The 27,677-nt window shown below is 35.8% G+C and overlaps 1 protein-coding gene across 7 annotated transcripts in view; it reads right to left on the reverse strand.

The window, feature by feature from the left end:
• Nachralpha4 (nicotinic acetylcholine receptor alpha4) overlaps positions 1 to 27,677 on the reverse strand; it is a 367,080-nt gene that overhangs the window by 77,284 nt on the left and 262,119 nt on the right. For all 7 annotated transcript variants that reach the window (XM_072002506.1, XM_072002508.1, XM_072002507.1 and 4 more), the window contains 3 exons: positions 26,678 to 26,793; positions 25,122 to 25,290; positions 423 to 559 (listed from right to left, as the gene is read on the reverse strand). In XM_072002506.1, coding sequence (XP_071858607.1) covers positions 423 to 559; positions 25,122 to 25,290; positions 26,678 to 26,793 — 422 coding nt within the window. The remainder of the gene's footprint in view (positions 1 to 422; positions 560 to 25,121; positions 25,291 to 26,677; positions 26,794 to 27,677) is intronic.

The following is a 27,677-nucleotide window of genomic DNA, read 5'->3' on the forward strand; positions in this document are numbered from 1 at the left end:
CACAACCTGACTTTCGCGAATAATATCAGAAAAGGTAAAGCGAAACGCGGCGATCGAACGCAGCGTGATTTACGCGTGCGTGAAATTCAATGGGAACAATTGAATCGCTACAATAAACTAAATTTGATTTACAGGTTCGCGGAAGCGAGAAAAACTCCGATTCCCAGCGTATTTATCTCTGGGAACGAATAAATATTTTTTGTACGAAGGTAAAGTTTGCAGCTTGTCTGCAAACCACTTGACGTTTCTGCTTGGATGCAACCGCAAATACGCGGCGAACTCGGTGAACGTGTTTCCGGGTAAATGCGAAACTTGCGCCGCTCGAAGATCATATTGGAACTTTTGTACAGTGCGATATACCGGAGAAGTCTGTGCTAAGAGACAACTATTTGAATTATTCGGAATATGTTACGAGCACTTACCTTATCGAGACGAGTATCATGGCGAATATCAGGTACTTTCCAAGCAGCGGCACGACCAGCGACGTAGGTGGAATGATCTCGACGACCAGCAGGAAAAACACGTGAAGGCTGATGAGAATGGAAATGGAGAGCGTGACCTGTAATGATAATTTATTCTATTAAAACTGAATTTTGCCATCGATGAAATATCGAAGGTCACGCGTTTAAGTAAGATGATGTGAAATGGCAGTATTAGTGTCACGTCCCGCACGATTCGTAACGCGAAAACAAAATTGGAACACGCGACCCGCGACTCGAAAAGCTAATCAAAAATAACCCGTGATTCAAAACATTTTAATAAACTAACAGTCATATGCGCATGTATAATATGTACATTCGATAAACTACGTAAGCAAATAATTGGTAATTTCCTTCAAAGTAAATCAAGGTAATTTAAAACGTTCATTTGAAACTGTGTTTACAGTATTTGAAGCGAAAGGTAGTTAACGTCGCTAAAAGCTATATCTTGCGATAAATTTATCTAACTATGTTTTTATAACGATATTAAGACAGTTTAAAAACAAAGTCGGCAGTTTGAAAATGTCGGGGATCTTCCCAAACATTTTCACAAGAAAGATCTCGATGTCTTTTCATTTCCGATAGATACAAATAAATGTAGCGACACTTAGAGCAGCCAGCAGTAATCTCATTTTAGTTAGAAGAGTTAGTTATCATTGTGTCTATCGAAGAGTTAATTACCATTTGTTAACCGAAGAGTTTACACTCGTCAGTCTGTCAGTCAATTGTCAATATCGAAATCGAGTAAGATTTGAATAAATCGTTGCATATCGATAATTTATTTTCGAACAACTTTAATCCTCTCCCGTGCCAGTATTCTCGCACATAGCAGGTTAGCCGAAAGTGGAACTTATTGCCAGTTGCATTAAATGTCAGTTAACGCTACCGAATGCGGCAATTCCATAGAACGTGACAATTAGCATCTAACAAATTCTTCTAATTAACACGCGTTTTGCAATTGAAAGACTACATCGATTTGTTATTCATTGTTTGCATTTCAAGGATATCGAATATTCTGCAGTGGCTTTAAGATTTGTTGCAATTTGAGAGATAGTAGAAGACTTTTGTAATGGCAGAAAATGTAATTCATGTATAGAGCGTTCCATTGAGTTCTGTCTAAATCTGTCAAGGACATCCTTTGGTCGTACATTGCGTTTTAGCCCTAAAAAGAAGATCATGTTCACGCGTGCTCCTGAAAGTACTTTAGGGTTCTTTGGTTGATCCATTGATTTTACTGTTTAGTGTTTGTAAGTTTACTGTTACTCGATGATTTTAATCACATATGACGAAAAACTTCTCAAAAATTCATATTATCCATGGACTTCAAATAATACATTGATATACAATAGTTTGCAATATCAATTTGCATATATCTATAAATGTTAAGGAGGTGTCCTGAATTAGAATGTTCTAAAACAGCGCTTTTTTGTGATTTTTTTTAGAAGGGAAAGAAAGAAACAAAGTTATTGAATTTTGAGGTATGGTTTTATATATATTTAACGAATACAAACAAAATTTTTTTAAAGTATAAAAAAAATTATAACAGATTTCTAAGCCTATTTCATGAGTGTCTTGTCGCTGTAATCTCCAATCGGAGGGAAAGATCTACCTCGTAATTCTTGACGGAAAGGAAAAACCAAAAAAGAATTAAATTATTATATATTTTTCTTCTGGGTGAACTAAACAACGGTAGAAAGAAATGTGAAATTAAAAATTTTGGCGGGTTTAAAAATAAAGTGTTCTTTAAAAAAAACTTTAAAGTGCTATAACAATTATTTAAATAAACTTTTTTTCTGTAAACAATGTTATAAACGCATTTCTAGAATAAAAGGTAGAGAGTATGCCGCGAATAAAGCCAAAAAAGTAACAACTGGCACTCTGTCTAACATGTTTTAAAAAATTGTATAAAAAAAGGAAATAATTATGTTGTTTATAATATTGAATTGTTATGTTTTTACTATTGAATGTCTGTTTATAATGTTGAGATAAAATAACATAAACCTATTTTGCACTACCTATTTTGTGAAATACAAGTGTGACCCAACGCGATGCACGCCGCCTGATGGAACAGACTCGTGTGACCCACCGGTGATGCACGCCGGTGTCAACATGTTAAGAGTATCAGCGTTATACGTAAGTTGAAGCAATTAATAATTGTATATTTGTCAGGAACTTGTAAAATAGAATGTTTCGCGCGCATGAAGAATATCTTAAATAATTAACGTCTTATTCGGTTCATTGGTTTTTCAATTTTATTATTTTCAAATATATGTATATAGAATATATGAATTATAATCAAGTATAAAGTGATATAAAATGTAAAATATGTAGTATCGTGTACAGATTGCCTAAGAAATATCGGGTCAAGCGGCGCATCAATCATCGTCGGTCCTTTAGTCGAATAGTTACGCGGAAGAAGATCTACGTGATCGTGATACGTAACCACGTACGTGGTAGGGGTAAACGCAAAGGGATGCTTAAGGGAGAAAGACGAATTAATCAACAGTCGTTAACTGAGATTCGAGTTGTGAGGAGCCGTTAGTTGAGAGTCGAGTTGTGGGGAGTCGAAAGTTGAGTCGAGAGAGAGTTGCCGAGTTGTTGTGAGTTGTAAACTATTAGTTGTGAGTTGTGAATTATCCATTTAGTTGTCTTAGTTATAGCACATTGCTGTATTTAGTTCACGTTAAATAACCATCGTTTCCATTGTAAATAAATCCATCTATGAATAAACTTATCATATAAGATAGAAATGAGTGAAAATCTTAATTTCTAATATTTCTGAATAAATAAATCCTATAAATATGCTATCAAAACATATAGAATACAATAAGACAGCAATAAGTATAAGACAAGCTCTACATTTCGAACTAAATGATATTCAAAATAATTAATAAATGTATAATAATTCATTTAATTCGAAGCTGCCAAAATGTAGCGCCGTCAATTTACAAAATTTCTACAAAAAATTACAAACTGTTCGTTCTGACTAGCCTAGTAATTACAGCGATAATTAAACGTTAAGAAAATAATAACAATATAAATTCAATTTCAGAATGGCAATTCGAGAAAGTTGATCTTTGGCAAAATGTTTCCGAATCTTCGATCCAGATCACTGTGTGCTTTAGTTACGGAAAGTAGAATGTCTTAGATAGTTATCTTGCTGCGACACGTTCCGCCGTTATTAATCCCGAGTTTCCGAGTTACGTTTCCGGCCACGAACAACAGGATCTATCGGGTTTATAGTACGTTAGCACACAGACTGCCTTCCACGGTACAATTGGGTCAATATTGTTCTATATTGATAGTTGACACACCTTCCGAACTCACGGTAAATTGGATCTTGTCTAATATCGAGAATAAAGAGAACACTATCACCACGACCATGCTCAACTTCGAACGTATGACGCATTCGTGAAACGATCTCGTAATTTGATTTTCCAGCAAGCTACGCTCCTTATTTGACGTCACGAAATAATTGAAGCATTCAGCAGAAAACGGATAAACCGAGACGCTGGATTTCTTCTCCTTCCCTAATACGTTTCCCTACGACTTCTAATTTAAGCACATCTTCCTGTGAAAGTGTAAATTATGTGGATAACAAAGAAGGATTAAATAAATTTGATAGTTATAATTTCCTTAGAAAGAATATATTATTTTTCTTCTTGTAAAGCAATAATTTATTTGCATATAAATTATGTAAATAATAAAATAGGACTAGATACATTTGACAGTTATAATTTCCTTAGAATGTATATATTATTTTTCTTCTTGTAAAGCAATAATTTATTTGCACATAAATTACGTATTTAATGAAGCAGGATTAGATAAATTTGATAGTTAGAATTTTGTTATGATGAATATCTTATTTTAAATTATATAAAAAAATATCTTACTTGTACATAAATTACGTAGATAATAAACGAAGAGGAACAAACAAGTTTGTTAGTTACAATTTTATATTTACAATATTCTATTTTATAACATAAAAGAATATCGTCATTTCTATTTCTAGTTGTTAATTAAAGAATCTTGAATTGTCATATTATATGTTTTGAGTAAAAAAATATAATCACATGAAAGTTAGTAAATAATATTAGTAAGAGAAATTTCTCGAACTTAATTATGTGCATGCTACAGATAATAAATGCAAGCATAAATGCAATAACGTAAAAATACTCTTTCTAACCATCGTAATATCATCGTTGGTACGTCCTGTCTCAAAGAATCACTCTGCGCTATGATATCGTCGATTCTAGGTGGTGCAGGTGACGTGGTGGAGGACGACATATTTTGACGGAAATTCATCTTGGAAATGCTGGATATGTCGACCATCATCGATTACAAATTCTCTGTCATGGTTTTCGACTGGAAGTTGTCTTTAGTGTCCTGGTCAGAACTCAGCACGTTACTCTCCACGTTGTGAATAATTGATGAAAGGCAACAAACGGTCTGCACCAGACCAGGGAAGATCAATTCCTGATGTAGTATGTCGTCTACTGAAATTTTCTCTTTCTTCAAGTACAGAGGCTCGCTTATCTGCATTTTTATCATTTCTATTATATCTTGAGCGCATCCTTTACATGTATGAAACGCCTTTTTTAGATCAATGCGTTCCTGCATTGTCTGACCACCGTCTATATTGTCCAATTTGCTTTGGGTTCTTTTAAATGCGATATATTCTTCTTCTAAGTCGTATAAAAGATTTCGAATGACGTTTATCTAACCTTTTTCACTATAGATATCAAGTACCGTTTGAAACGATTCTAACTCTCTCTTGAACGCTTCTCGTTTCAGTTTCAAATCTTTAATGAGGTATTTTCGATTAGGGGTCATGATACGTTTCAATGTGACATCAGTTTCTGATGCACAGTTGCTGTTTGTTGTGATGGGAATTGGGCCTGACCATGCAATTAACGAGCTTACCCAGTCTTACCCCATGATTATGATGGAGTCACGTGGCACTGTGTGTTTGTGAGTGTCACTGGTATACACACTCGTCTTCAAGGTTTAGTGCACGTGTATCCGGCTCGAATACGATAACCCACACCAAGAATCAACCGATCCCCTACTTTGATTAAGATAATAGGGGTGGTTGAATGATTGTAACACTGACTTTAAATATACGCTTTATATTTCCAACAACTTTTAAGAACGCGAGTACGTATAGAACTGTTTTCAGTGAAGATTTCTTAGCAAATCAGGGTATCCTCTGCTTGAAGAGTCAATAGTAAATGACATGTGTTTAGATCTAAGAGTTAGTAGCAGATGAAGTGTCTTCATCTGAACGATAGAGCTTCATCTGAAATATCATTGTTTACGCCCGAGGGCGAATTTTGTTTTTCGAAATGCAATGTTTCTGTATGATATCATTTTATCAGCGCAGATATTCGCTTTTGCTTCGCACGCTTTAGTGCTTTCGTGAAATACGATGCTATAAGGAAGGGACGCATTAAAGCGAGGAATCATTGTAACTAAATTGACGTCGAAATTACCAATATTCTCATATCCAAAGATTATACTGTTGCGACGTGCAATCGCTATTAAATGTTACGTGATTATCAGGAGTAACGACCGTTAACTAACAGTGCATTTTGCTCATGGGTGTGGCACGATATTGCTACAGGACTGATGGGCCCTGTCGCGATAACGGCGCTGTCTGTTTCGCGTTATCGCCAGCTAATCAGAGCTTATGACGATCGACAACATCATTCTCAAATAGATACGTGACATTTCATAAAATCTATTTTATATTAATCCAATTATTGGATTTTAATATGTCCACTTCGGAGTATAGAAATATAAATAAACGCACGTTCACGTAAATCTAAAATACATTTTGGCAGCAAATAATATTTAAAATAAATCATAAAATGTATCACGACTTATCGATATTGTATTCTTGACGAATATCGTTGCTTTTCATATATATTTTTATATACAAATGTTTTGGAGAAAAGAAAAATGATGTGCGTTCCGAACTAGCTAGAATCTTCCAATCGTTCATCGGTCGATTTTCTTTTACGAAACTATATGGAAGAAAAACTAATATTTTAGAAAAGCAGCCACGAAGGATGACGTGGAATGAAGAATAGGAGGCGTGACTTTTATAGAAATATATTGTCTCGCGTTAGAAATAATATTGCTCGTATAATAAATCTCGTTATTTGTACGTATACTTCACGTCATACCCATTTTTCAGCTAAACTCGATTCGACCAAGTTAGTTTCCTGAACACTCAACTTTCCAAGAAACAGACTCTAATTTTATTCCTAAACAGAGTGTAACTTTTCAAGAACGAAGTGGGAAAGATTTATCTTGTCTCGCTTTCTATTCCAAATTCCTATTTAATTTGGAATCTACTTACAATTGTTCAATCAACGTTAACAGAGATTATCGAGTGTAGAGTAAAATAAAAGTTAGAGTAGAACAAAAATATAATTTCTGAGATATTGAGCTATTTCCAGATATCCGATTAGTGTTTATAAATAATTAACGAAACAATGTATTACCAAAGACAATCACAGAGTTATAATTTATAAATACCTTGTGTTTATTAGACTCTAAAAAATAAGTAATTATTCTTCTAGAAAAAATGAAACTTATTAGGTACACGTCATGGTTCAATACAAAATCTACTCTGCTAATTCAATAACGTTGACTATTTGTATGAAGTATTGTTTCATTAAAATTTACACTTCATCAAATTTTCTGAAATATCCTATGTCTAGAATCGTCGAACGTTCATAGACAACAGCAATAGGCATCGGAACTTCTGTTACGTCCCTTGATCCTACCATAAGCTATATAATCCACTCCTCGATCGAAATGGCAATCACATCTCTACAAACATACTTATTCGGACCCACAATAATCCTGAGGAATTTTCATAAAATTTAGCAATTTTTACACAGTCAAGGCCCTTAATTACTACAAGCATATTTCAATTCGAGACGTTTCTTAGGGTTATGGTTCATTGCTGGGCGACCAGCACCCATCCGCTGGTCCCTTAAAAATCTCATCGTCACACAATTTACTTCATTTGCTATCAACTTCCAGATCTGAACTCAGTTGAGAATTCATGCGATCACCATAGTATTTAGGAGAATCGTTCGACGCTCCTCAGGATCATCTGACTAACGTTTTTCGACATCATTCGGCGCTCACGGTACGACCACTCGATCATTCGCGACTGTCTATTTTTTGTTCGTCATTCAGAACAAGTTGGTCAAGATTAATCCGACAAGCAACCGCTGGCGTGAAAATCACGTACCATTGTTGCGAACTTGGATCTTACAACTTCGAAGAGGAAGAAATCCATGGAGCTGGTAACACTACGTTAAATGGTATAATATTCTTTAAATATTCGTTGCTAGCTACGATTGTAATGCTTCAAATTAACGTTTGGTTGTTTCAATGAACATGTTTTTTCTCTTGGATACGAAGAAATAATATGAGGCGAATAGGCCGTGATAGTTGTTGTTGGTGTAGATGTCGCTGCTGGGGGTACTGCTGTATTTTCTTCTAATTTAGATACGTGGAAGAAAAATCGGACTCCAGTCGTCGAGATTTGAACCCGGGTTCCGAACGTTCCTACTAAACTAAGGCGCTAACCACTGCGCTGTCGTCGTCCAACACTAGTTAGTGTCGAGTAGTGGTATTTTGCTGTCGAGTGCCGCCACAAATATAATGTATTTGTTGAGAATTGTGGATCTTAGTCGGCGAAATAAATATATAGCAACACCTACATTACACGTAGAAATGATAATAAAATAGTTTCATGTTTACTTAATATGTGATTTACAAGATATTCGTAGATATCCATTGCACGTGTCTCGGTATCTTCCCACCACCATGCGAACGGAACAATTGCATTCTTCTATTCTATGAGACGCTGCGTACTCCCCCACACACACTCATACTCATATATGCGTATCACTACTACGCGGTTAATTCGGTGTAGCACACAAAATTACATATATCTCAACAGTACTTTTATTAATTATTCGAGTCTAGCTATTATTTTTGCACTGATTCTTCGTTTCGTAAAACACGGTATTTTTCCGGAACCTGACTGCCGTATACCTGCAATAGTTTTGTCCGCTACGTTGTTCCCGTAAATAGCTCATCAGTGTTTTTATAAAACTGTTCGTAATATAGTTTCTACAGTTTCTAACAACGACGGAGTAAGATACTGCTGCTGGTAATTAGATATTCGGAAATATTCTTAGAAGTTCGAAATGGATAGTTGTATAGTTTATATGAGACATTCCATGTTACGCGAGTTTCAACTTGATCACAGTGCAACAGATGTACCAATGTACGTTCGTTCTGCATTTGGCGGACTGTGTTCTACTCGTCGTAGTCGCCGCAATGATTTGCGCAGCTTCGTGCTGAGAATTTTAGTCTGAAGAGGAACGTTTAACGAAAGTTTCTAGCGCAGACCGAATTCGTGGAAGAAAATTCAGAATCACCTATCTGGAACATTGCGTTTAAACTTTGAATCTGCAGCTCGAATGTTGAAGGTAAGATATGCATTTCCGTGAAAACAGATTAAGTTCGAGGCGCAACCCGTGAATTATTAAGTGCGAGATGTAACCGAATAAGTCGCTGAAGCACATCTCTGTCTGTATTTTATGTCACATACAAATTCGACACTTTTTGTCCAATTCATTCCTATGATCTAACGTTGAAGTTTAACTATTGCGGATTACGAGCGCAATGAAGATTTTAGTACGTAATAAAGAGGAAACATTTCGATTTCTTTAATTCCTTATTAAAATCACCAAGGATAGATTTTCGCTTATTCCGTTGATTCGACAACTAGACTTGACAACTAAAAAATTCACAACTATACTACGGACATTTATGCAACTTTATGAACATAATCAAAGAAATAGAATCTGAGTAGAAATTTGTTCCGTCCGCGAAATATCATACCGAGTGTTCTACTTTAAATACTGTTAAAAATAAATATTTTTGCATGTCATATACGGTTTGTAGATTTTTGGAATCTTAAATTTCCCAAAAATGCATGAACATCTGCAATCTGGTGATAATTAAATAACGCATCTGACGAAACCCATTCCAAATTATCAGAAATAACAATGAGCTTTTTAAAGAGCGTCAAAAAATAATTTTTTTGTGCTACTTGGTTAGCAGCTAAAATTATAAAATGAAACGAAGAAAGCTTGGCCGATTCAACGATAAAAAATAATGTTCTGTGCATCGAGCATACGTGGAACAATTTATTATAAATTATTCGGTAGAAATAAAGCTATCAATAACGACTTGCAGGACCAAAAATATGAAATACAACGTAGCAGGGATTGCAAATTAAAAGATTATTCTCTCGTATTGAAAAAATCTTTTGTATCTTTGCGACAATGCAGAATCGGATGTAATAACAGGAATGCGAAAAAGAAAGAGAAAATACAGCTGGGATATTGAAACGGAAATTGAAATTTATTTCCTATTCACTACACTCGTCAGATCTGACACAAACAAATTTTTATATTTCCAATCTTTAAAAAAAGTTTTAGATAGAAAAAGCTTTGATAACTTGGAAGCTGTAAAAAAAAGTAACAAATATTACTGTCGATGATAAATGGGAAGATTTTTGCAAAATTATAACAAAATTAATGAAAGAAATCTAGCTCCAGGTTTCTTTCGTTTTATAAGGAAATAATAGACGCACAACGTTGTTTGTTTTATATTATTTTGTCGAATTACGTACGATCCATTTTGTTCTGTTGAGATAAACACCGCGACTTTTCACAGACTTGGTTTCACGTTCCTATGAAGGTGCACTGTTGGAAAGAACACGTTTGCGAGAGAAAGACACTTTTCGGACAACCTAATATAAGACGAATTTGTCTTTTATTAAATCGAATTTGTAGAAGACTCATTCTCACAGACAAAATTTACAGCATCGTAACTGACATAGTCAATCCAGTATTGGTTTACAAAATCGCATATTCAACCGAGTAAATTACTTCCTTAAAATTTATTAACTGACGACGCGAACTACCCATGCATCGAGCTTGCGAATTGCATTGAGGGGTGTTTATTGAACCATAACTTCGACCAATTGATAAATACACGCGCGTGCATTAACGCGATCGCATGCAAGTCATTAAACTTATCAGTTGGTCGTTCGAATGGTCGCTGTTAACTGATTAATCAACGTAACGACGCGCCTATCAGGCGCAATGAACGAAGTCAATTATTCACCGAGAGCATTTCTATTCGTCGGTCAGAATGACGTGAACTCGAATCGTTGCGTGAATGCAGAATTAAACCAAATGCTAACCGCAGTCACGACGTTATCGCCGATATAATGGCCACGTAGTGTCGTAGTAACAAAACGCAATCGGGTCGCTTCGGATTCGCATCGTAACGTTAATGGGATGGAATGGTTGTCGCTCCTACCGCAACGCCACGATAGGATCCGGACGACTTGAGCTTTCGTAAACCGAGTGGTTGTCGAGGCTAACTATGGACCAGGTACTCAGCTTCCGCTTTCCGTGTCGCATTTCTTGGCGAATATGGTGATTAGTCGAAGCAATCACCGATCGAACAGTAATTAGCAAGTGGTAACGCTGTCGAACGTACGGCTCGAGCCACTTCGCAGGCGTTGGCTGTGAAATGTCAGGACATTTAACTCGCCGGTTCGGAAATGTCAAACGATTCGATGCTTGACTGCGCCCTGAAACTTCCTGCACCCTGGGCGCGGCCATCGATCGCGATCCGTTTCACGGAAAAATTTATGTAACCGGAACACCGATTGCCCAGGATTTTAAACGTGCTTCATTCCGCGAATAAGTTAAGTATACAGCCTAACTTGGGACATTTACAGTGGCTCCTGAAAGTATTAGAAACTTTCTATGTGTGTGAGAGTGTGTTTTTTATGTACGAGAGTCAGTCAAACGTGAACCGAACTTTGCACATTTATATCTCGGTATAATGTTTCAAAAAGAACAATCGGCTTATTTTTCTACGTTTTTCCGTTTCTATATTTACGCCTTTGCCGCGGGATTGTCAACTTTTTCATTCCAGTTTCGTAGAAAGTGCAGGCTTGGGTGAGAAGCCAGTCGCGCGCGAATTACTCTACGTCTTCGTTGTTGTTGAAATGTTCTCCTCCTAACGTCTTCTTCGATGGCCATGATTTTGCGGAACTTTAACTCCTTCCGAATAATGGAAACCATTCTCCTACGACTAATATTAGTTTTCCAGCGAATTTCATAATTCGAACACAGTCGTTATGCGACCGTGTTCGATCGCTTCCGAACTACTTTGATGTTTGCTGGCGTTACACTTGTCCCGAGGCGTCACAGATAAAATGTGTTTTAAACGTTTCTTGCTAATGTTTCATCCCCAAAGTGTAGTCGCGATCTACGCAAAAATCCAATGGCTTTTGTGCCCTCAAATAAAGTAAACCTAATAATCATGCGTTTTGCAAACCAAAGAAATACTGTTGCTTCGCTCACTGCGTTATCTACCGAAGGAATGATAAATAGAGCAGCACGTGGAGTCTTTAAATGTCTTTAAAACATTTGACTAAACTGTTTGAATAAGTCAACGAAAACAAATCCAGCCACATAACTTTCACGTTATGAAAACAAACTTGCCCACAGGTGACGATAAACAATATACCTATTTCAGACAAAAAGTTAGTCAGATATCTGAGCATGATTCTGGACAGATGATTGACATGGAAACAACATATCTTAGATAAAACCAAACAACTCAAAGCAAAATTTAAAAAATTGTACTGGCTCATCGGCCGACGTTCCAACTTAAACACGCAAAGTAAAATTACACTATACAAAGCCATATTAAAACCTGTTTGGACTTATGGAATCCAATTATGGGGAACAGCGAGTAATTCCAACATGGAAATTCTTCAATGATTCCAATCGAAAACCTTAAGATTCCTAATAGATGCACCTTGGTACGTCACCAACGAAACGATACATCACAACCTCAAGATACTCACAGTCAAAGAAGAATTATCCAAATTCAACAATAGACACAGCACAAGAGTTAACAACCACCAAAATCTTCTAATTACTCAACTACTCGATACGTCGGAACAGATCCGCAGGCTAAAAAGGTATTACACCTTAGACCTAAGCACTAGATTCAAATAGAATCAAACATACTATAAACACTTATTAACCATGTCATAGTACCACGCTAGATAAATTTATTTAAAATTCTCTAACGAGAATTGATTGTAAAATAAACGCAAATAAAAAAAAAACTGTTTGAACTCCCGTGCAGCTCCATGTGGAAGTTGCATGCAGTTCCAGTGTTAATATTTGACTCTCGTATTATACAGAAAACTGTTGAAGTGGTCATCCCTTCTAAGAAAATTCTGCATCTGGTTTTTAATGTTCTCAAGCACTGCAACCATCGACAGCACATAGACAAAAGACTGTGTCAAAGGCAAACCATAAACAGTAGATAGGCGACGATGGCTTCAGGGTTTTCAGTCATAGGGTAACACTGCTAGCGTACGGATCTGGATCAGCTCATATTATATTCCGAACCTTGTATTTACACTTCAGTATTTAAAATATATATTTTCAACCTTACAATTTATCCACGCGTTCCTTTGTATTCACATACATCTAATAACCTCAACAAAAACATTTAGGAATTCCACTAACACTATAACGAGATACGACTATCGCGATTATATCGGCCAAATTTGAAACGGATCTGAAAATGTATGTACGAGTTGGAACATGTTGAATTGCACAAAAAGTTCATTCCTTTTTTCGTAGTTAGATGGATCCGAGTTTAAAAAATTGCTGTACTGTCGTATCGTTGATTAGTTAACAAATAGTTGCAGAATATAAAGCAAACATTTTTCAAGATACTTGTTTTTCGTTGGCCTGGGGCAAGTTGAAACGTAGTTTATTAAGACAATGCAAGACCACATGTGTCAATCGTCACAGGGCAAAAATTGGCGTGGCTTGTGTGAGATATTCCACACCATCTGTGGCATTCTCTCTGTTGAAGTGGTCATCACTTTTAAGAAAACTCTACATCTGGTTTTTTAGTTTTCTCAGGCACTGAAGCCATTGACAGCGTATAGACAAAAGACTGGGACGAAGACAGACCATAAACTGTAGACAGGCAACGATGGCTTCAGAGCTTAGGGTAACGCTGGTAGCGTGCGGATCTGGACCAGTTCAAATTATATTCCGATTTGTATTTACACTTCTGTATTAAAATATATTTTCTACCTTACAATTTATCCATGCGTTCCTTTGTTCACATACATCGAATAACCTCAACACTCGCCATCTTTCACGCTCACTTATTTCGCTCGTTACAAAACTACTTCGACAATAAGAACTTGCCTTCTTTGGAAGACTGCAAAAGCAAATTGGAGCGTTTCTTTTTCTCAGAAGGCTAGACAGTTTTACAGCGATGGAATAATAAGGCGGAAAATCATCGAAAGGAATGGAGCATACATTGATTGAAAATAATATACCCAAAGGAGGAAACATGCTCAAGTTTGGCAGTAAAAGCGGAACTTCCCGTTCCACCCAACGTCTACTGCAAGCGTACACTTCGCAAACATCGTCAAAGTATTTGAATAGCCAATTATTCGCTGCATAAATCATAATACGTAGTGAGAGTATGTTTAACAGTAATTGTACGTTTACGACCACCATTCATGGCATATACTCGTTTTTCATTAGGTGTATGTTTGTAATAATTGTGTTGCATCTTCCATGTACATATACACTTTCAGAATGGTTTCAAATTTTACCAATTTATGGTAATTTTACCAATTTATGGTAATTTTACCAATTTAACCTAAACTCGTCCTGACCTATTTCAGTAGCAGTAAAATTTCTAAAAATTTATTACAATTAGACTGCAGATTTTATGCACAGGAGGATTGAAAAGTGGAAAAATGTATAGAATGCTTATAGCATTAAAAAGTCTCTCATCTATCACAACATTTAATAAACAAAACAAATATCTGCCCAGGTTCTATTTCTTTATTTGCCTTGATAAAAATATGAATTTGCATAAATGTCTAATTACAACACACACAATATGAGTATTTTCCATAGTTAATTAAAGTAATTAATTAAGTAATCTACATATTTGACAGCCTTTGCTAACGCGAACGAAAGGTTTGTATTTACGTACGATAGGGAACTTTTGTTCCTATCAACGATAGTGTTGATTAAACTATTCAATTCCATGGCACTTCAACTTATACCCCATCTTTAACGCACTAAAAAATTAAACTGAATGTTTCAGTCACAATTTGAAGTCAAAACTTAGTAATCTTCTTCAGAAATTAATTTTTCGAAAATTAATAATCTTCTCACATTGCCGTGAAAATGTTTGAAAATATTTTACACGACACATACAACACGGACATCAAAGTTTCCAATGGCATTCAATGGTACGAATACCATTTCCTATTTGCGATCAACCAATTTTGGACGTCTGAGTCACGGGATGAATCACGAGTAGACAGGGCGAGTCAGCGGTTATTAACAATAGTCAGTATGCCGACCATGATACCGTACGCTTCTTTGCACTAGTCGTGCCATAAAAACGCTGGTAAGTACAGCGCATGCAATTTCGACGACCGCGGTGGCTATGGGTCAATCACCGGACCGCGATATTGCTTATCGATTCTCTCGAATTGATTGACATGCCTGGAAGGGCCAAATAGCTATGCGTTCGGTCCTCCATCTTTTCCGGAAAAAGTCCAACAGTTTTGCCAATCTCCTTCTCAATTTTCTTCCACCTTATTTCCACCGAAATCCTACTTTATTTATTTTTATAATTCTATCTATTTTTATAATTTATGCTACTCTTTACGAGTTTGATTTATTTCGTCGTAACGTCTCAAAGGATTCGTTATAATTCGTATTCGTTAGGAATTAGACAAATTATACTTTAGTAACGTTTTAACAAATTGTCATGTGCGTAACATCTTGCTAGAAACGATCGCGATATTTATTTTCTTTACACGACGTGATTTAAATTATAGAAAAAGTAATTAGAAAAGAAAGATAATTAAAAGTAGTTTATAGAAAAAGTGTTATATAAATGAAGTAAAAGCTTTCGTATGAAATCTTTCTGAGAGGAAACTTGCTCAACGAGATACGACGAAAAGAGGAAAAGGAACGAATGATATTCATTCCTTTCCTTTTGACGCGATTTCAGATGTCCATGATATTTGAGAGATGTTATATCATCCTTTTGTATCAATCATCTCTACTGAAAGTAAACATCATTTCTTTTATGTTTTAAGAAAAGCGCAAATAACGAATATTAAAAAATTTATCTAAAATATTTCTAGAGACATTTCGTTTTACAATGTTCCTACGTACGTATTTAAAAAATGTAACGAAACTTTTATGTCAATTATTGCATCCAATTTCTTTTTGTACAACGTTACAATTCCTCTCTTTAATTTTAATGCCCCTGTTTTAATTAATTTTCATGTATAAAATTAAAAACAATTCTATGTATATTCGTTATGAACAAATTGCATTTATTACAGTAACAATTTCCTTCTATAGAAATGTTTAATCGTGTTTATTCTGTTTCTGAGATGGGTAAGCTTAATTTCTTTACTTATTCAGACAACGTGGCAAGTTTCTAAGAAAATTCTGAGCAAGTAGAAAATAGATAAGCACATTGACCGTTGGATTGTTACAGAAAATCGATATATACTTTGACCTTTATTAATCTTTTTAGTTCGAGAACTATTCAAATAAAAGTTACTTTCGTGAAACTTTAATATCAAACGCTGCACATTAAACTTCCTCTTGAAGTGATAATGCATTCCGATTCTGCATTGACCATTATGAAACTTAAAATATTAGGTTGTCCGAAAAGTTTCTTTCGTTTTACGAGGAAATAATAGACGCACAACGTTTTTTGTTTTATATTATTTTGTCGAACGATCCATTTTGTTCTGTTGAGATAAACACCGCGACTTTTCACAGACTTGGTCTAACGTTTCTATGAAGATGCATTGTTGTGAAAAACACGTTTGCGAAAGAAAGACTCTTTCCGGACAACCTAATGTTATGTTGTATTTTCGTACAAATACGTAATACAGTACAAGTAAATCAGCAATATTTCATGCAAGTAAGAAGTATAGATTTAACACGTTCGTCGCAACGTCGCACATATCTATGCGACGGGTATAGTTCCGTGGGGGCCCCGTCACCAAATGATGCTGACGCTCTTCTTGTTCGAGTTAATTAAATATACGATATTATATATAAGATATACAACATAAAAATATTAAAAACATATTATACCATACTTTTTATTAATTTATATTCCGGATAATATATTACATTATTCTATATCGTATGGTATTCGTTAAAACATTCTAAACACATTTGGGCTGATTTTGGGCACTTCGAAAAATAGTTATAAACTCCGTCATCACTACTCTCCTCACTTTCAAATATATTTTCACGCTGTTTACTGAACATTTTGAGGAGGAAAACATCACTGATGTACGTCTCACAAGTATGCTTCTCGACTAACTGAAAGATCTGAGATATCTGCCATAAGATCCCTCGGAATACTCTAGCTGGATAGCGTATCGCTCTCTCTATTTCAGAAATAAATAATCTTTTCTTTATAATGAATCGAAGGGGATAAACAATGAATCGAAGGCGATAAACGATGAATTCCTACTTGTCGCTCTATTTACGTTCTGCGTACCGGTGGTCGGATTTGGGCCCCGCAGGAAACTTAGCCGAATCACGCTGGGCGACGAACGTAATTAGGTATTTTTCTAAAAAATATGCTACAACTATTACATTATGAAAACTAACTGTTTTAGTTTTTGTTAAATGAATTTCACAGAACTTTCACAAGAAGTACAAAGTTTGGCACATACATAGATGGTATCTCCACAAAATCATAGTTTACTCTATAAATTATATTATCACTTATCAATTATTGATTTGAAGACTAATTATAGTATTAATTTATGGTTGAATCATAGGTTCGTTCATATTTTGTTAAATAAATGCAATGAAATCTATCAGATCACAGGATAATTTGTAAATCTCTGTAAATCCATTCTTCTATTTTTATTTGTACATTCCTCAAATAATTCCTATAACTTTTCTCAAAATGTATACGTTAGTAATTAATTACATTTGACATCAATATATTGATTTTTATATGTACATCTTACAAATATATTTTTTAAATAATGTTCCTCTGATGAAACAATATGATACAATACTTCCTAAACGAGGAGAAATTTCAAGTTATTCTTCGTGATCAGTCGATAGATACGTCAGGTATTACACGTGTCGTTGACTACCGACTACTCGCTGAACAATCATGTCATAAACTGTCTTCCTTTCGAAGACACTACAAATTTCGATTCAATCGCATCATGCTTATTGTTGGCCACGAAATTCTGAAAAATCCGTGAGCTTCATTCTACAAGGAAAGCTTCTATCTCCATCAAAATACTAGTGAAAAATATTTTCTCACCTTTAGAATGTTCAGCAATAAAAGAAGAAGAAGAAAAAAACGAAATCAACGTGAAGCTTCATATTTCAAATTTCAATCATCTTCCCATAACCAGATTTAATTAATAATTATGCCGTTAAACAGTTCAGCGTTGGGAATAAATTACAGAGAATCAACTACCAGTTATTTTTCACTTTCCAGCAAAAGTGTACTCAGGGTACATTGAAATTCGAGGTTTACGTGGCCTCCAAACCATCGACTCTTGCATAATAATTTACTACCGATTAGTATTAGCGAATTGACAAGTTACATACTCATTGTAAATTATAGACTTCTCTATAAATGTAATCTTCCCTACAAGGATTCTGTTTGCCTCTGTAGAGGACTTGTGTAGAGGATGGTTGATCGTGAGATTTATTAGACGAGATTGCTCGTTGTTGAACCCGTCAAATATATTTAAAATATTAAATATATAAGTACAGATAATGTTCGCAAAGATGCCATAAAGTCGCAAAATAAGATCATTAATAACTCGTTGATAACTGATAGACACTCGTTTATTTATACTGATCGGGGGAGAGCCGGAAAATTCGAATTCTACGTTTACGATTCGACGAAATTCAACGTTTACGGTAGCACGTAGCGGCGATATTGTTTTGCCTGGAGTTTATTTATTATTACATTATGTGTATCCTAACGATATTAATTCTCCGAGGCAAAACAACAACATGATTTGATTTGTCCTCTGGCTTGTCGCGTCGGTTCGAGGTTATTTCACGTTCCGCACGTAAGGTGAGAGATTCGTACCGTGTCGACTTGGGAGAGTTTTTTATATCAAAGGTTTGGTTCCTGTGGAGGGGTTATCGCTGGATGCCGTCACACAGGTATGCTGTTACTGCTTAGTTATAGCTTTGATGGCTATGGTATGCGAACTGGTATGCAAAATATGATTATTCTATCGCTATATTCCGAGATCACCGTAACAGGTTCATGTGTCGCTACACCTCGATCATCTCGAAGACAAAGCTTCCGATAAAGAAGAATGTGCTCTCTTTAGATTTTAGATCTATTTGTTCATGAAGAATCGCCGTCTTTTGAATTGTACCACCGATTCTAAGACACCCTGTATATATGTAGACAATAGAATTCTGTTTATATGAAAGATCCTTGGTACAATACCGCTATAAAATATAGTGCACCGTATATGACTTTTCGTTTAGTTAATAGGTGTTTTTTTAAGAAAATTCTAGGAAACGTTTGATCCTAAATACACAACAATGTCACGGACTGCGAAACACGAGAGCGTGACACATAACGCGTGCCTCCACTGTTTGTGTCTTGTGATCGATCTCGTACTTAAGTGGATTGACGCTGGACGATAGTTCAGAAAATAGGATACTACTATAATTTCGTTTATATGAACAGAATTCGTATAGACGAATTTCCGCCGTGTATCTATTTCGAGCTATCCCCAGTTTTATACAGACGCTGTGCAGGAATCGAAAACCAGGGAAATTCTGCTCGTACTGAAGCTGCTCTGTCTAAATTCACGTCGACGATACCGCGAACGACGGTTCTGCCAGCATAAGGGCGCAATCCTTTCAGCGAGCGGTGCAGGAAAAAAGCAACGAACGTGACAACCAGCGCGAAGTTCGCGACTACGATTGATTCGACGAACCGTGGAAATGGAAGAAAAAACATTGGAAAGGCGCAGGTGACGCGTGTTCTTTCACGAAAGGTTGAAAGAACAGAGAGGCAGCGAGGGGCAGAGAGAAGAGAAGCGTCGAGGGAACCGGTCGCAAAGTGTTCGCTCGTTGAGCACGTCGATAAATCGGCGCGGTTTTTCCTTCGGAGAATCCAGATCCGGAGATAAGAAGCTGTCGAAGGGTGAAGATGGAAAAGCGCATCAATGACAGGGAACTGCGCAACTGCGGAGGGTTCCTTTTCTCTATTTATTCGGCCGCGTATTGAAAGCCCCGCACAAAGACGATCATCGCCCGGAGGCGGTTTTCGAAGACGGTGGGAAAAGGCGAAGAACGGACACATAAGCGAAAAAAGGCGAAGAACGGACACAGAGGCAAAAACCTGGACGAGGGATGAAACGAGGCGGTGCCAGGAGGAACGAGGAGGCGGGCAGAGGCGTAAGGTGGCAGGCAGAGGCGGCGAGAGAGCCGACGGAGAGCAAGAGGTCGCGGTGCAAATGAAAAATAGTCTACGTCGTCGAGCCAAAAGTAACTACTAGCTTCTACCTACAGATAAGGGAAAATAACGAGGCCGACAGCGGCGTGGAAGAGAACTAATTCGGCGCATATTTCACACACGTCCGTTTTACGGACGCTAAGTATAGGTAAGCACGCCCGTTCCCCAGGATAAAGGAATTAATTGCATTGCCCCGGTTCCCATCCATCTTTTCCTTTTCAACCGGAACTTTTTACCCTGCGGCACGCGGCCCTCAATCTACTTCTCTCTGCGTACAGTCGCGTCGAACTCTTCTGTCTGCTCGGTGCGTGACTGGCATCTGCCAATTTGTTCGATATTTTTCGTGTATGTTTACGCGCTAGCTTTGAACTGTTGATGTTTCGCTTCGGGGCAAATCAATGTACCTGTTTCCCTGTCTTACGTCGAATACAGGTCGGAAAAAGATAGGAGTTTCTAGTTTGTATTTAAAACACGCAAGCAATGGATCATCCAGGTATTTGAGTATTTATCGCAAAGGACTTTTGTGTGTATAGGGTGTTTCAGATGTCAAACGACAAACTTTGACAACGTGTTTCGTAGCAGGCTATTTTGATCAAGAAATGTTATATACGCCGTGAGTTGATTCGTCTTCGTTTTCGAGGTACAGAAGGGAAAGTAATATAAATCAAAAATAACCAGACTCGTTCGAGCTAGTTAACTTTTAATGATGATTATTTATTTCAAACTGTCTTTTACCTTGTCTTTTACATTGAACCAGTAATCGGTACAAAATTGTAGAAGTGAAAAATTATTGTAAAAAATAGCTCGGAATAAATGACTGGTATTAAAAGTTAGCCAGCTTGAATGCGACTGATTACTTCTGATTTATACTACTTTTTCTTTCGTATCTTGAAAACGAAGACACACGAGCCATGGTGTACATAACATTTCTTGCTGAATTTATACACCGAACCGGCAATCAGTGTAAAAAGTAGTTTGGAATAAATGATTATCATTAAGAGTTAAGTAGCTTGAATGCGTCTGATTAATCGTGGTTTATACTACTTTCTGTTTCATATCTCGTAAACGAAGACGAATTTTGACCCACATGTACATAACATTTTTTCCTCAAAATGACCTCCTCGGCTCAATATATTGACGAAGTTTGTCGCTTGATATTTGCAACACCCTATACATATTATATATCACGTGTGTTATGAACAAAATATTTTGGAATTTTGTCAATATCAAAATGAACTACTATCGCGATATTCACGATTATATTCGAACCAATCTAAAAACCGATGTAAATATGACAAAACATTTATTTACTCGTCAAAATTGTCCGGATACTTGTATATTTTTGACAAGATTTAATTATACTTATAAATATAATTATATTTATTGTCTGTAAATACATATAGTAATATATTACGAACGGTTAAACTGATTTTTACAAACCACTAGAAATATTTTCTACAAATAAATAAAGTTCTATCAAACCTTATAAAAAGGAAACGATCAATTGAAAAAAAAGAAAGGTATTATTGTATATTTTGTTTATACAAGTTTATACAAGTATAAACTAGTAAGTGTAATCCAACCTTTTTGATGTATCTTTTGTATCGAAAAATTCAAGTTTCCTGTTCATCAAATAATTTCAAATCTTTGGATCGATAATGTACCTTTGATCCAACGTCGTATTTGAAAATAATTTTTTTCAGATCATGTAAAGCGTAACTATGGATATGAAACGTTGACACGATGATAATTAGAATCAACAAATGATGATATTTGTTAAGAATCGTCATTTCCGAAAATGTGTTCTTGTTTATGCGAATCTGGTTGCTGAATATTAATCTTTCGGTCAATTATATTAAACATTATCGCCTGTTTTTAACACGAATGGCCAATAAACTATTCAAATGACTATGTAAATCACAGATTTCCATGTGCTTTGTAAATCAATTACGCGAAGAGAAGAAGCAAACAGAATGTTATTTCCTACGTGTACTGTATAAAGTTATATCAAAATGGAATAAATTTGTGACCAAAGCTAACTTGATGCTAGTACGTAGCACCGGAAATGAAAGTACTATAAAATCAACCATTGCAGAATTTATTTGAAACATAGGAGGATCCGCCGCATGACAGAATTCGGTTCAATAAAACTTGCATTCCACGGAATCACAGTTCTCTAGTGAAACTTTCGCTTCGAATGATTAACGACCGCCATAAATTCAAAGTTTCTCCATCGGATTTATATTCGTTGCGCTAGTTTATTCGCCGGTAAAGAACACGTAAAACGGAAACTTAGGAAACAAGCAATTACTGTCTCTCTGCCGGCTCGTCGCCGGAATGCTTTGTTACCTCAGATACCCTAGCCATTACATTTAGACCACTGTGCCTGTTCCCGCGATATTTTTTCGCCAAAAATCCACGATTGTCCGTTTTAGAAGAATTCACAGACGTTTTCCACTTGCATCGCCGATAAAAGAATTAATTGCATTGCGGAGTATCGCAACCACAACCGATTTTAATTAACGACTGATGTGGTCTAAGAGACCGCGATTGGATCATGCCGATGTAGGATTATTTCGTTGGAAGACAGACTACTGGGTTTTCGGGTACTGAGTTTTAATTAACAACCTGACTCTTTGACGGAAGCTTTCTTATTGTTCGTGAGATCGAAATATTCGGAAAGCGAACGACAAACGACCGTTTTTGACGAAAGCTTTTGCCTAGCTAGCTGAAACCTTTGAATTTGTCAAACAGTAATTCTTTATTTCTTAAAGAAAGTGCAGCGCTACTGTATCTTCAAAAGAATAAAGACAAAGAATTCAAAGAAGCATTCCGCTATCCTGTGTTACTGAGGTGTGAGACATTTAGATTTAAACGTTTGCAGAAGTTGTTTAAAAGAAATACTTTCTTATAAGTTGTCAACTAATAGAACATTATATAACATGTGGATAGACAAGTCGCCAGTTATGGATTGTATAGACTTCTGGTTTATAATTTTACCATCTTACGTGGGATAAGAGATAATCAGGTAACTCGTAATTTCTAAAATTTAATTGTAGAATTGCATTTGTCTCGTTGCTAGATTTAGCACGATTGCGAAGATTTGAAACTTCTGACTTGCAAGATTTCGCTAATAACATTAAATCAATTAAATCAATCGCGAACTGGAGGTTCCTTGTTGCATCAATTGATAGATTAATTACCAAATAATTCTTTACAGAGGAGAATTTCTTTTTTAATTTAATAATAACGATTGAATTATTATTAACGTGTAATATCGAGCATTATATTTGAAAGCAAATTCTCCTGGTCACTGTCTTTGCTTTATTCGCAGAAATTCGCAGTTTTTTGTTTGAAGATCTCCGCAAACGACGACCGTGGAATAACTGCTTTCAGGTTTACATAGGAAACTCTATATTTTTGAACTTCTCTTAATCTCTCTTTTCTATGGCAAATATTAGAAAATTTTAGATTAACGAATTTTATGCGGCCATGTTAACGAGAATTTTCCTCTATATCCTATACTTAGTTTACATTAAACTCTATTTGTTTCTTTAGTAATTCTGTGTTGCCAACTTTGCTTCTCATTTCGAAACTTTCGAAACTTTCTTACAGATACGAGCAAAAGCGTTTAGTGGAACGTTTTTCGTAATCTTGAGGGATTCTGGCATTTGTACAATGATTGGTACATATTAATGAACATAGTTATCGCTATTAACTAAACATATTATATTAAACGTATCTGAAAGTTTATGGTCTCCGAATCTAACTGAATTTCTACATATATATATGTCGGAGATGAAAGGACATCGCCCCGCCCCCTGTTGAAATTCCTTGGAAAACCCCCAATACTGTAGCCTTTACAAAATAATCCAACACATAATTGTTCGAGACTTGAGATAATGAGCTTAGGCTCGAGGCGACAACTAGTCGCCTAACCTAGCCGCGATCACGGGATGAACGTTTCACCTAACAGAGGTATAGAATTACATAGGTCTCCTTTAAAGAATTAGCCACACCGACATTTAACAGTAAACATTCCAACGGTCCCGTGGTTCGCCACACACAGACCTCATTCTTCGGGCAAGACGATCGCCACATGTTGATGCATCATTCACAGTATATGTTCAGCGAGCCTGAGGACCCGCTATAAATCTTAGGATATAGTTAACTAAGGTCCTTCGAATTGACAAACAGTCTTTATTCTATCAGCCTGTAAATCTGCCACCTATTACGGGAAGATACGGGAGATTAGTCAAGTAATCCTTGTATTGCGAGAAGTAAGTCGAGTCCGACTTAGACTTTGGAACAAAGTACATCTGTTATCCCGTTGACCGCGGATTCGTTATCGAACCTAAGGTCATTGTCATTAGTGTCTAATTACCGCGGTCACTTGCCAATCTTGTAACATACATACTTGTGTTAATAAACGCTACCTCGATTGTGTGACAACGATGAATAATTCCGGTGAAGATTCATTACATGCCTCTAATCCAAGTTTTAACGATAACCCGACATATATATATACCAAAGTATTTCAAAAGAAGCAAAAACGGGACAGAAAATTGAACGGAAGTCCAATTCAGTTGATTAATAATATTTCTTACTCGGATTAAAATACGAATACTTTGAACTGTGTTTGATTTGAGCTATAATACTTTAGGAAAATATTCGTCGTCTATGAATGGTTTGTTAATATGTGTTTAATTAATTAGAACAACACTAAAATTATGAAAGTTTTAATATAACATAATAATATAAAATAATATGAAGGGAATGAAATGAAAAATTCTGATTCCCGTGGCAAGAATCGTGAAAGTAGAAATTAGATTAGAATCGTTAAAAACATCGCAATCCAGCTTTCGTACTGTCGTGTTTATGCTGACTTAATTTTACATATCAGATTCTCTACGACAAATTACTAACATAAATTTAACTTACCTTTTCGCCGCTGTCGCTAGGTAGGTAGAACGTCAGTACCGTAAGAAAGGAAATCCCCATACACGGAATGATTATATTCACAGTGTAGAAAAGTGTTTTTCTTCGCATTGTTATATTAAATGTGATATCCAGATACGGCTCGTCGCAGCAGGTGTAAAATTTCTCGTTTCTGCACAAAAAGAAATGCAACGTACACGTTAATATAGTTCAAGGATGCAGTCAAAATGTATTGAAATTACTGCAGGAAATATGTTCCTATCGTATTATGTTACGTATCAGGTAAACAGCGAAATAAGATTAATCCTTGCTCGAAGTTATATTTGTAGTATATTTTTATATTTCCATTATAAATTGGTATTTTACTGATTGACAAATTTAAATAGACGAAATTTTGGCGCATATTACAGTCTATAAGTAAAAGAGTTAACAACGAAAGAGTCTCGAATATTTTACTTTTACTCTTCACCTCTTCATCAAAGTTTCATTGTACTTTTATTATTTATTATATTTTTAATCAGAGAAAATTTTCTCGTAATGCTTTAACATTATTAACTTATTACATCGTTAATTACAAAGAAATACTCGTTGCTGTTTTTTAATTACTTTTCTTGAAAGTGAAAGAGTAAGGGAATCTAATTTTAAAAGAAACACTAGGATCTAAAAACTGTTTTCCCGTTGTTTTCTTAGAGAAAGAAACCAAAAAATGGAGAAGAATTTAATATTGAAATCCGGTCTTTCATTAACGCTTTGGTAGCAGATGGCGATTTTGAAAGCGCAATTCTGTCAAACGACATGCAAGATGTCCATTCTCTCGTCCACAGATCGATCGAAATTCCGGTGGCAATTTAGGGCCGTCTGACCATTCCTCTGGCTGTCTGAACATAGCAATGATATTCCACTTACGTGACAAGTCGCTTGAATATCTAACAAAAACCTATTCGAATGAATGTCACGTCGCATCGTTCGGAAAAAGTAACTCGCAAAAGTACCAGGAATTCAGCTATATTTAATTCGTTCGTGCCAATGGTATCTGACCGACATTTGCTAATAATCAATATCGAATAAGGTTCTGTGTTTGCAAAAATATTGCTCTTTCATATTGGTAAAATATTCACATTACGTATTTATTTGAGTATACTTGTACGTACGTTTCATTTTGCAATTGTCGTTACCTGTACGTTTTTACAAAGTAAATAAAATGTAAATAAAAATCTGGTTAATCATCGATCATGTAAACTTTCTTAAAAATAATTACATTCACAAAGGGACAAAAGAAAGTACGAGAATTATGCGGTAGAAAAGAACGCTACAATTTAAATAAAAAGAATAAAAGAATTAACGTAGCATTAATGTTAATCTTTCGTTTGTTCACCACTGTATGCTTTAACTAAAATACTTTCCAGAAGATTCAAATAAAATACTGATTGTTAACAAGATATCAAAGATGACCATGAAATAATTGTACACACAAATATGGAGCTTTCGAAACATATACAGAGAATACTGAAACAGATAGAGATGTATGCGGGAAACATTTATGAATATAACATGCTCACCGTACTGCAGGTACTTCTAAAATATCCCATTCTACCGACATGTAGAATTCGGAGAGATCGACTCCCACGTCCACTACATTGCTTCCAGATTTCTCGTCCATGTGCCTTAGATCGACCTACTCGAAACAAAAGAATCCTCTGCATTAGCACCTTTCGCGTCAATATTTTTATTAGATTATTAATTTTCATGCCCACGTAGTTTACTTTCGATAAACGAACCTGCAGCCTGGATGATAACACTTGCTTTTAGTTTTATCCATCACATTAGTAATTTATTTCTTTTTTTGCTTTTTCTGTCTAACAGCGCTGTCAAATAATTATACGACGTGTTTGAAGATTGTTAAAAAATTAGAAATTAATCTATTTATTATTTATGACGTAGTAGATGTATTATAAAAATTGTAGCTGTTATCGCATATTGTTTCCAAGAATTTCGTTTTCGTGCTGTGACTTATTATTCTTGTGATAATGAAATAATTAGTGCAACAAACATTTCGGAAAGATAGATACGATTCGTTGAATTCTCAAATTGAAGTGAAAGCATTGTCGAACGTAATTACATATTTACATCTTTCATGTACAATTGATATTTTATTTTCTCTTCGCATCTAGAAATGTACGAGAAATTCTTACAATAGCAATTCTACGTTAAAAATTGGGAGGATAAATTGTTCAATTTGTTTTTTTATTGAAAGGACTATCAAACTTATTACTGATCCGAGGAAGAACATTTTTTCGAATTGCGCTATACTCTGACGAATAATCGTAATGAGAGGCAAACAGATTTACCGACAGGAATAAAAATCACAAACAACGACTAAACGTACATTCCTTACAGAAGAATAAAAGTAGCTACATAACTGTTAAAGTTAGCTGTCGGAATCGATGGGAAATTCGTGGCGTTAAAGTAGCGGTACGTTAAAGCTCTCGGCATAAAAACGTGTTTTCTCGTGGCTGCAAGTCCGTTGTTACGGGCTAAGTACGAACAATAAATTCCGAA

The sequence above is a fragment of the Bombus fervidus genome, chromosome 4 (assembly GCF_041682495.2).
Source record: "Bombus fervidus isolate BK054 chromosome 4, iyBomFerv1, whole genome shotgun sequence".
Taxonomy (NCBI): Eukaryota; Metazoa; Arthropoda; class Insecta; order Hymenoptera; family Apidae; genus Bombus; species Bombus fervidus.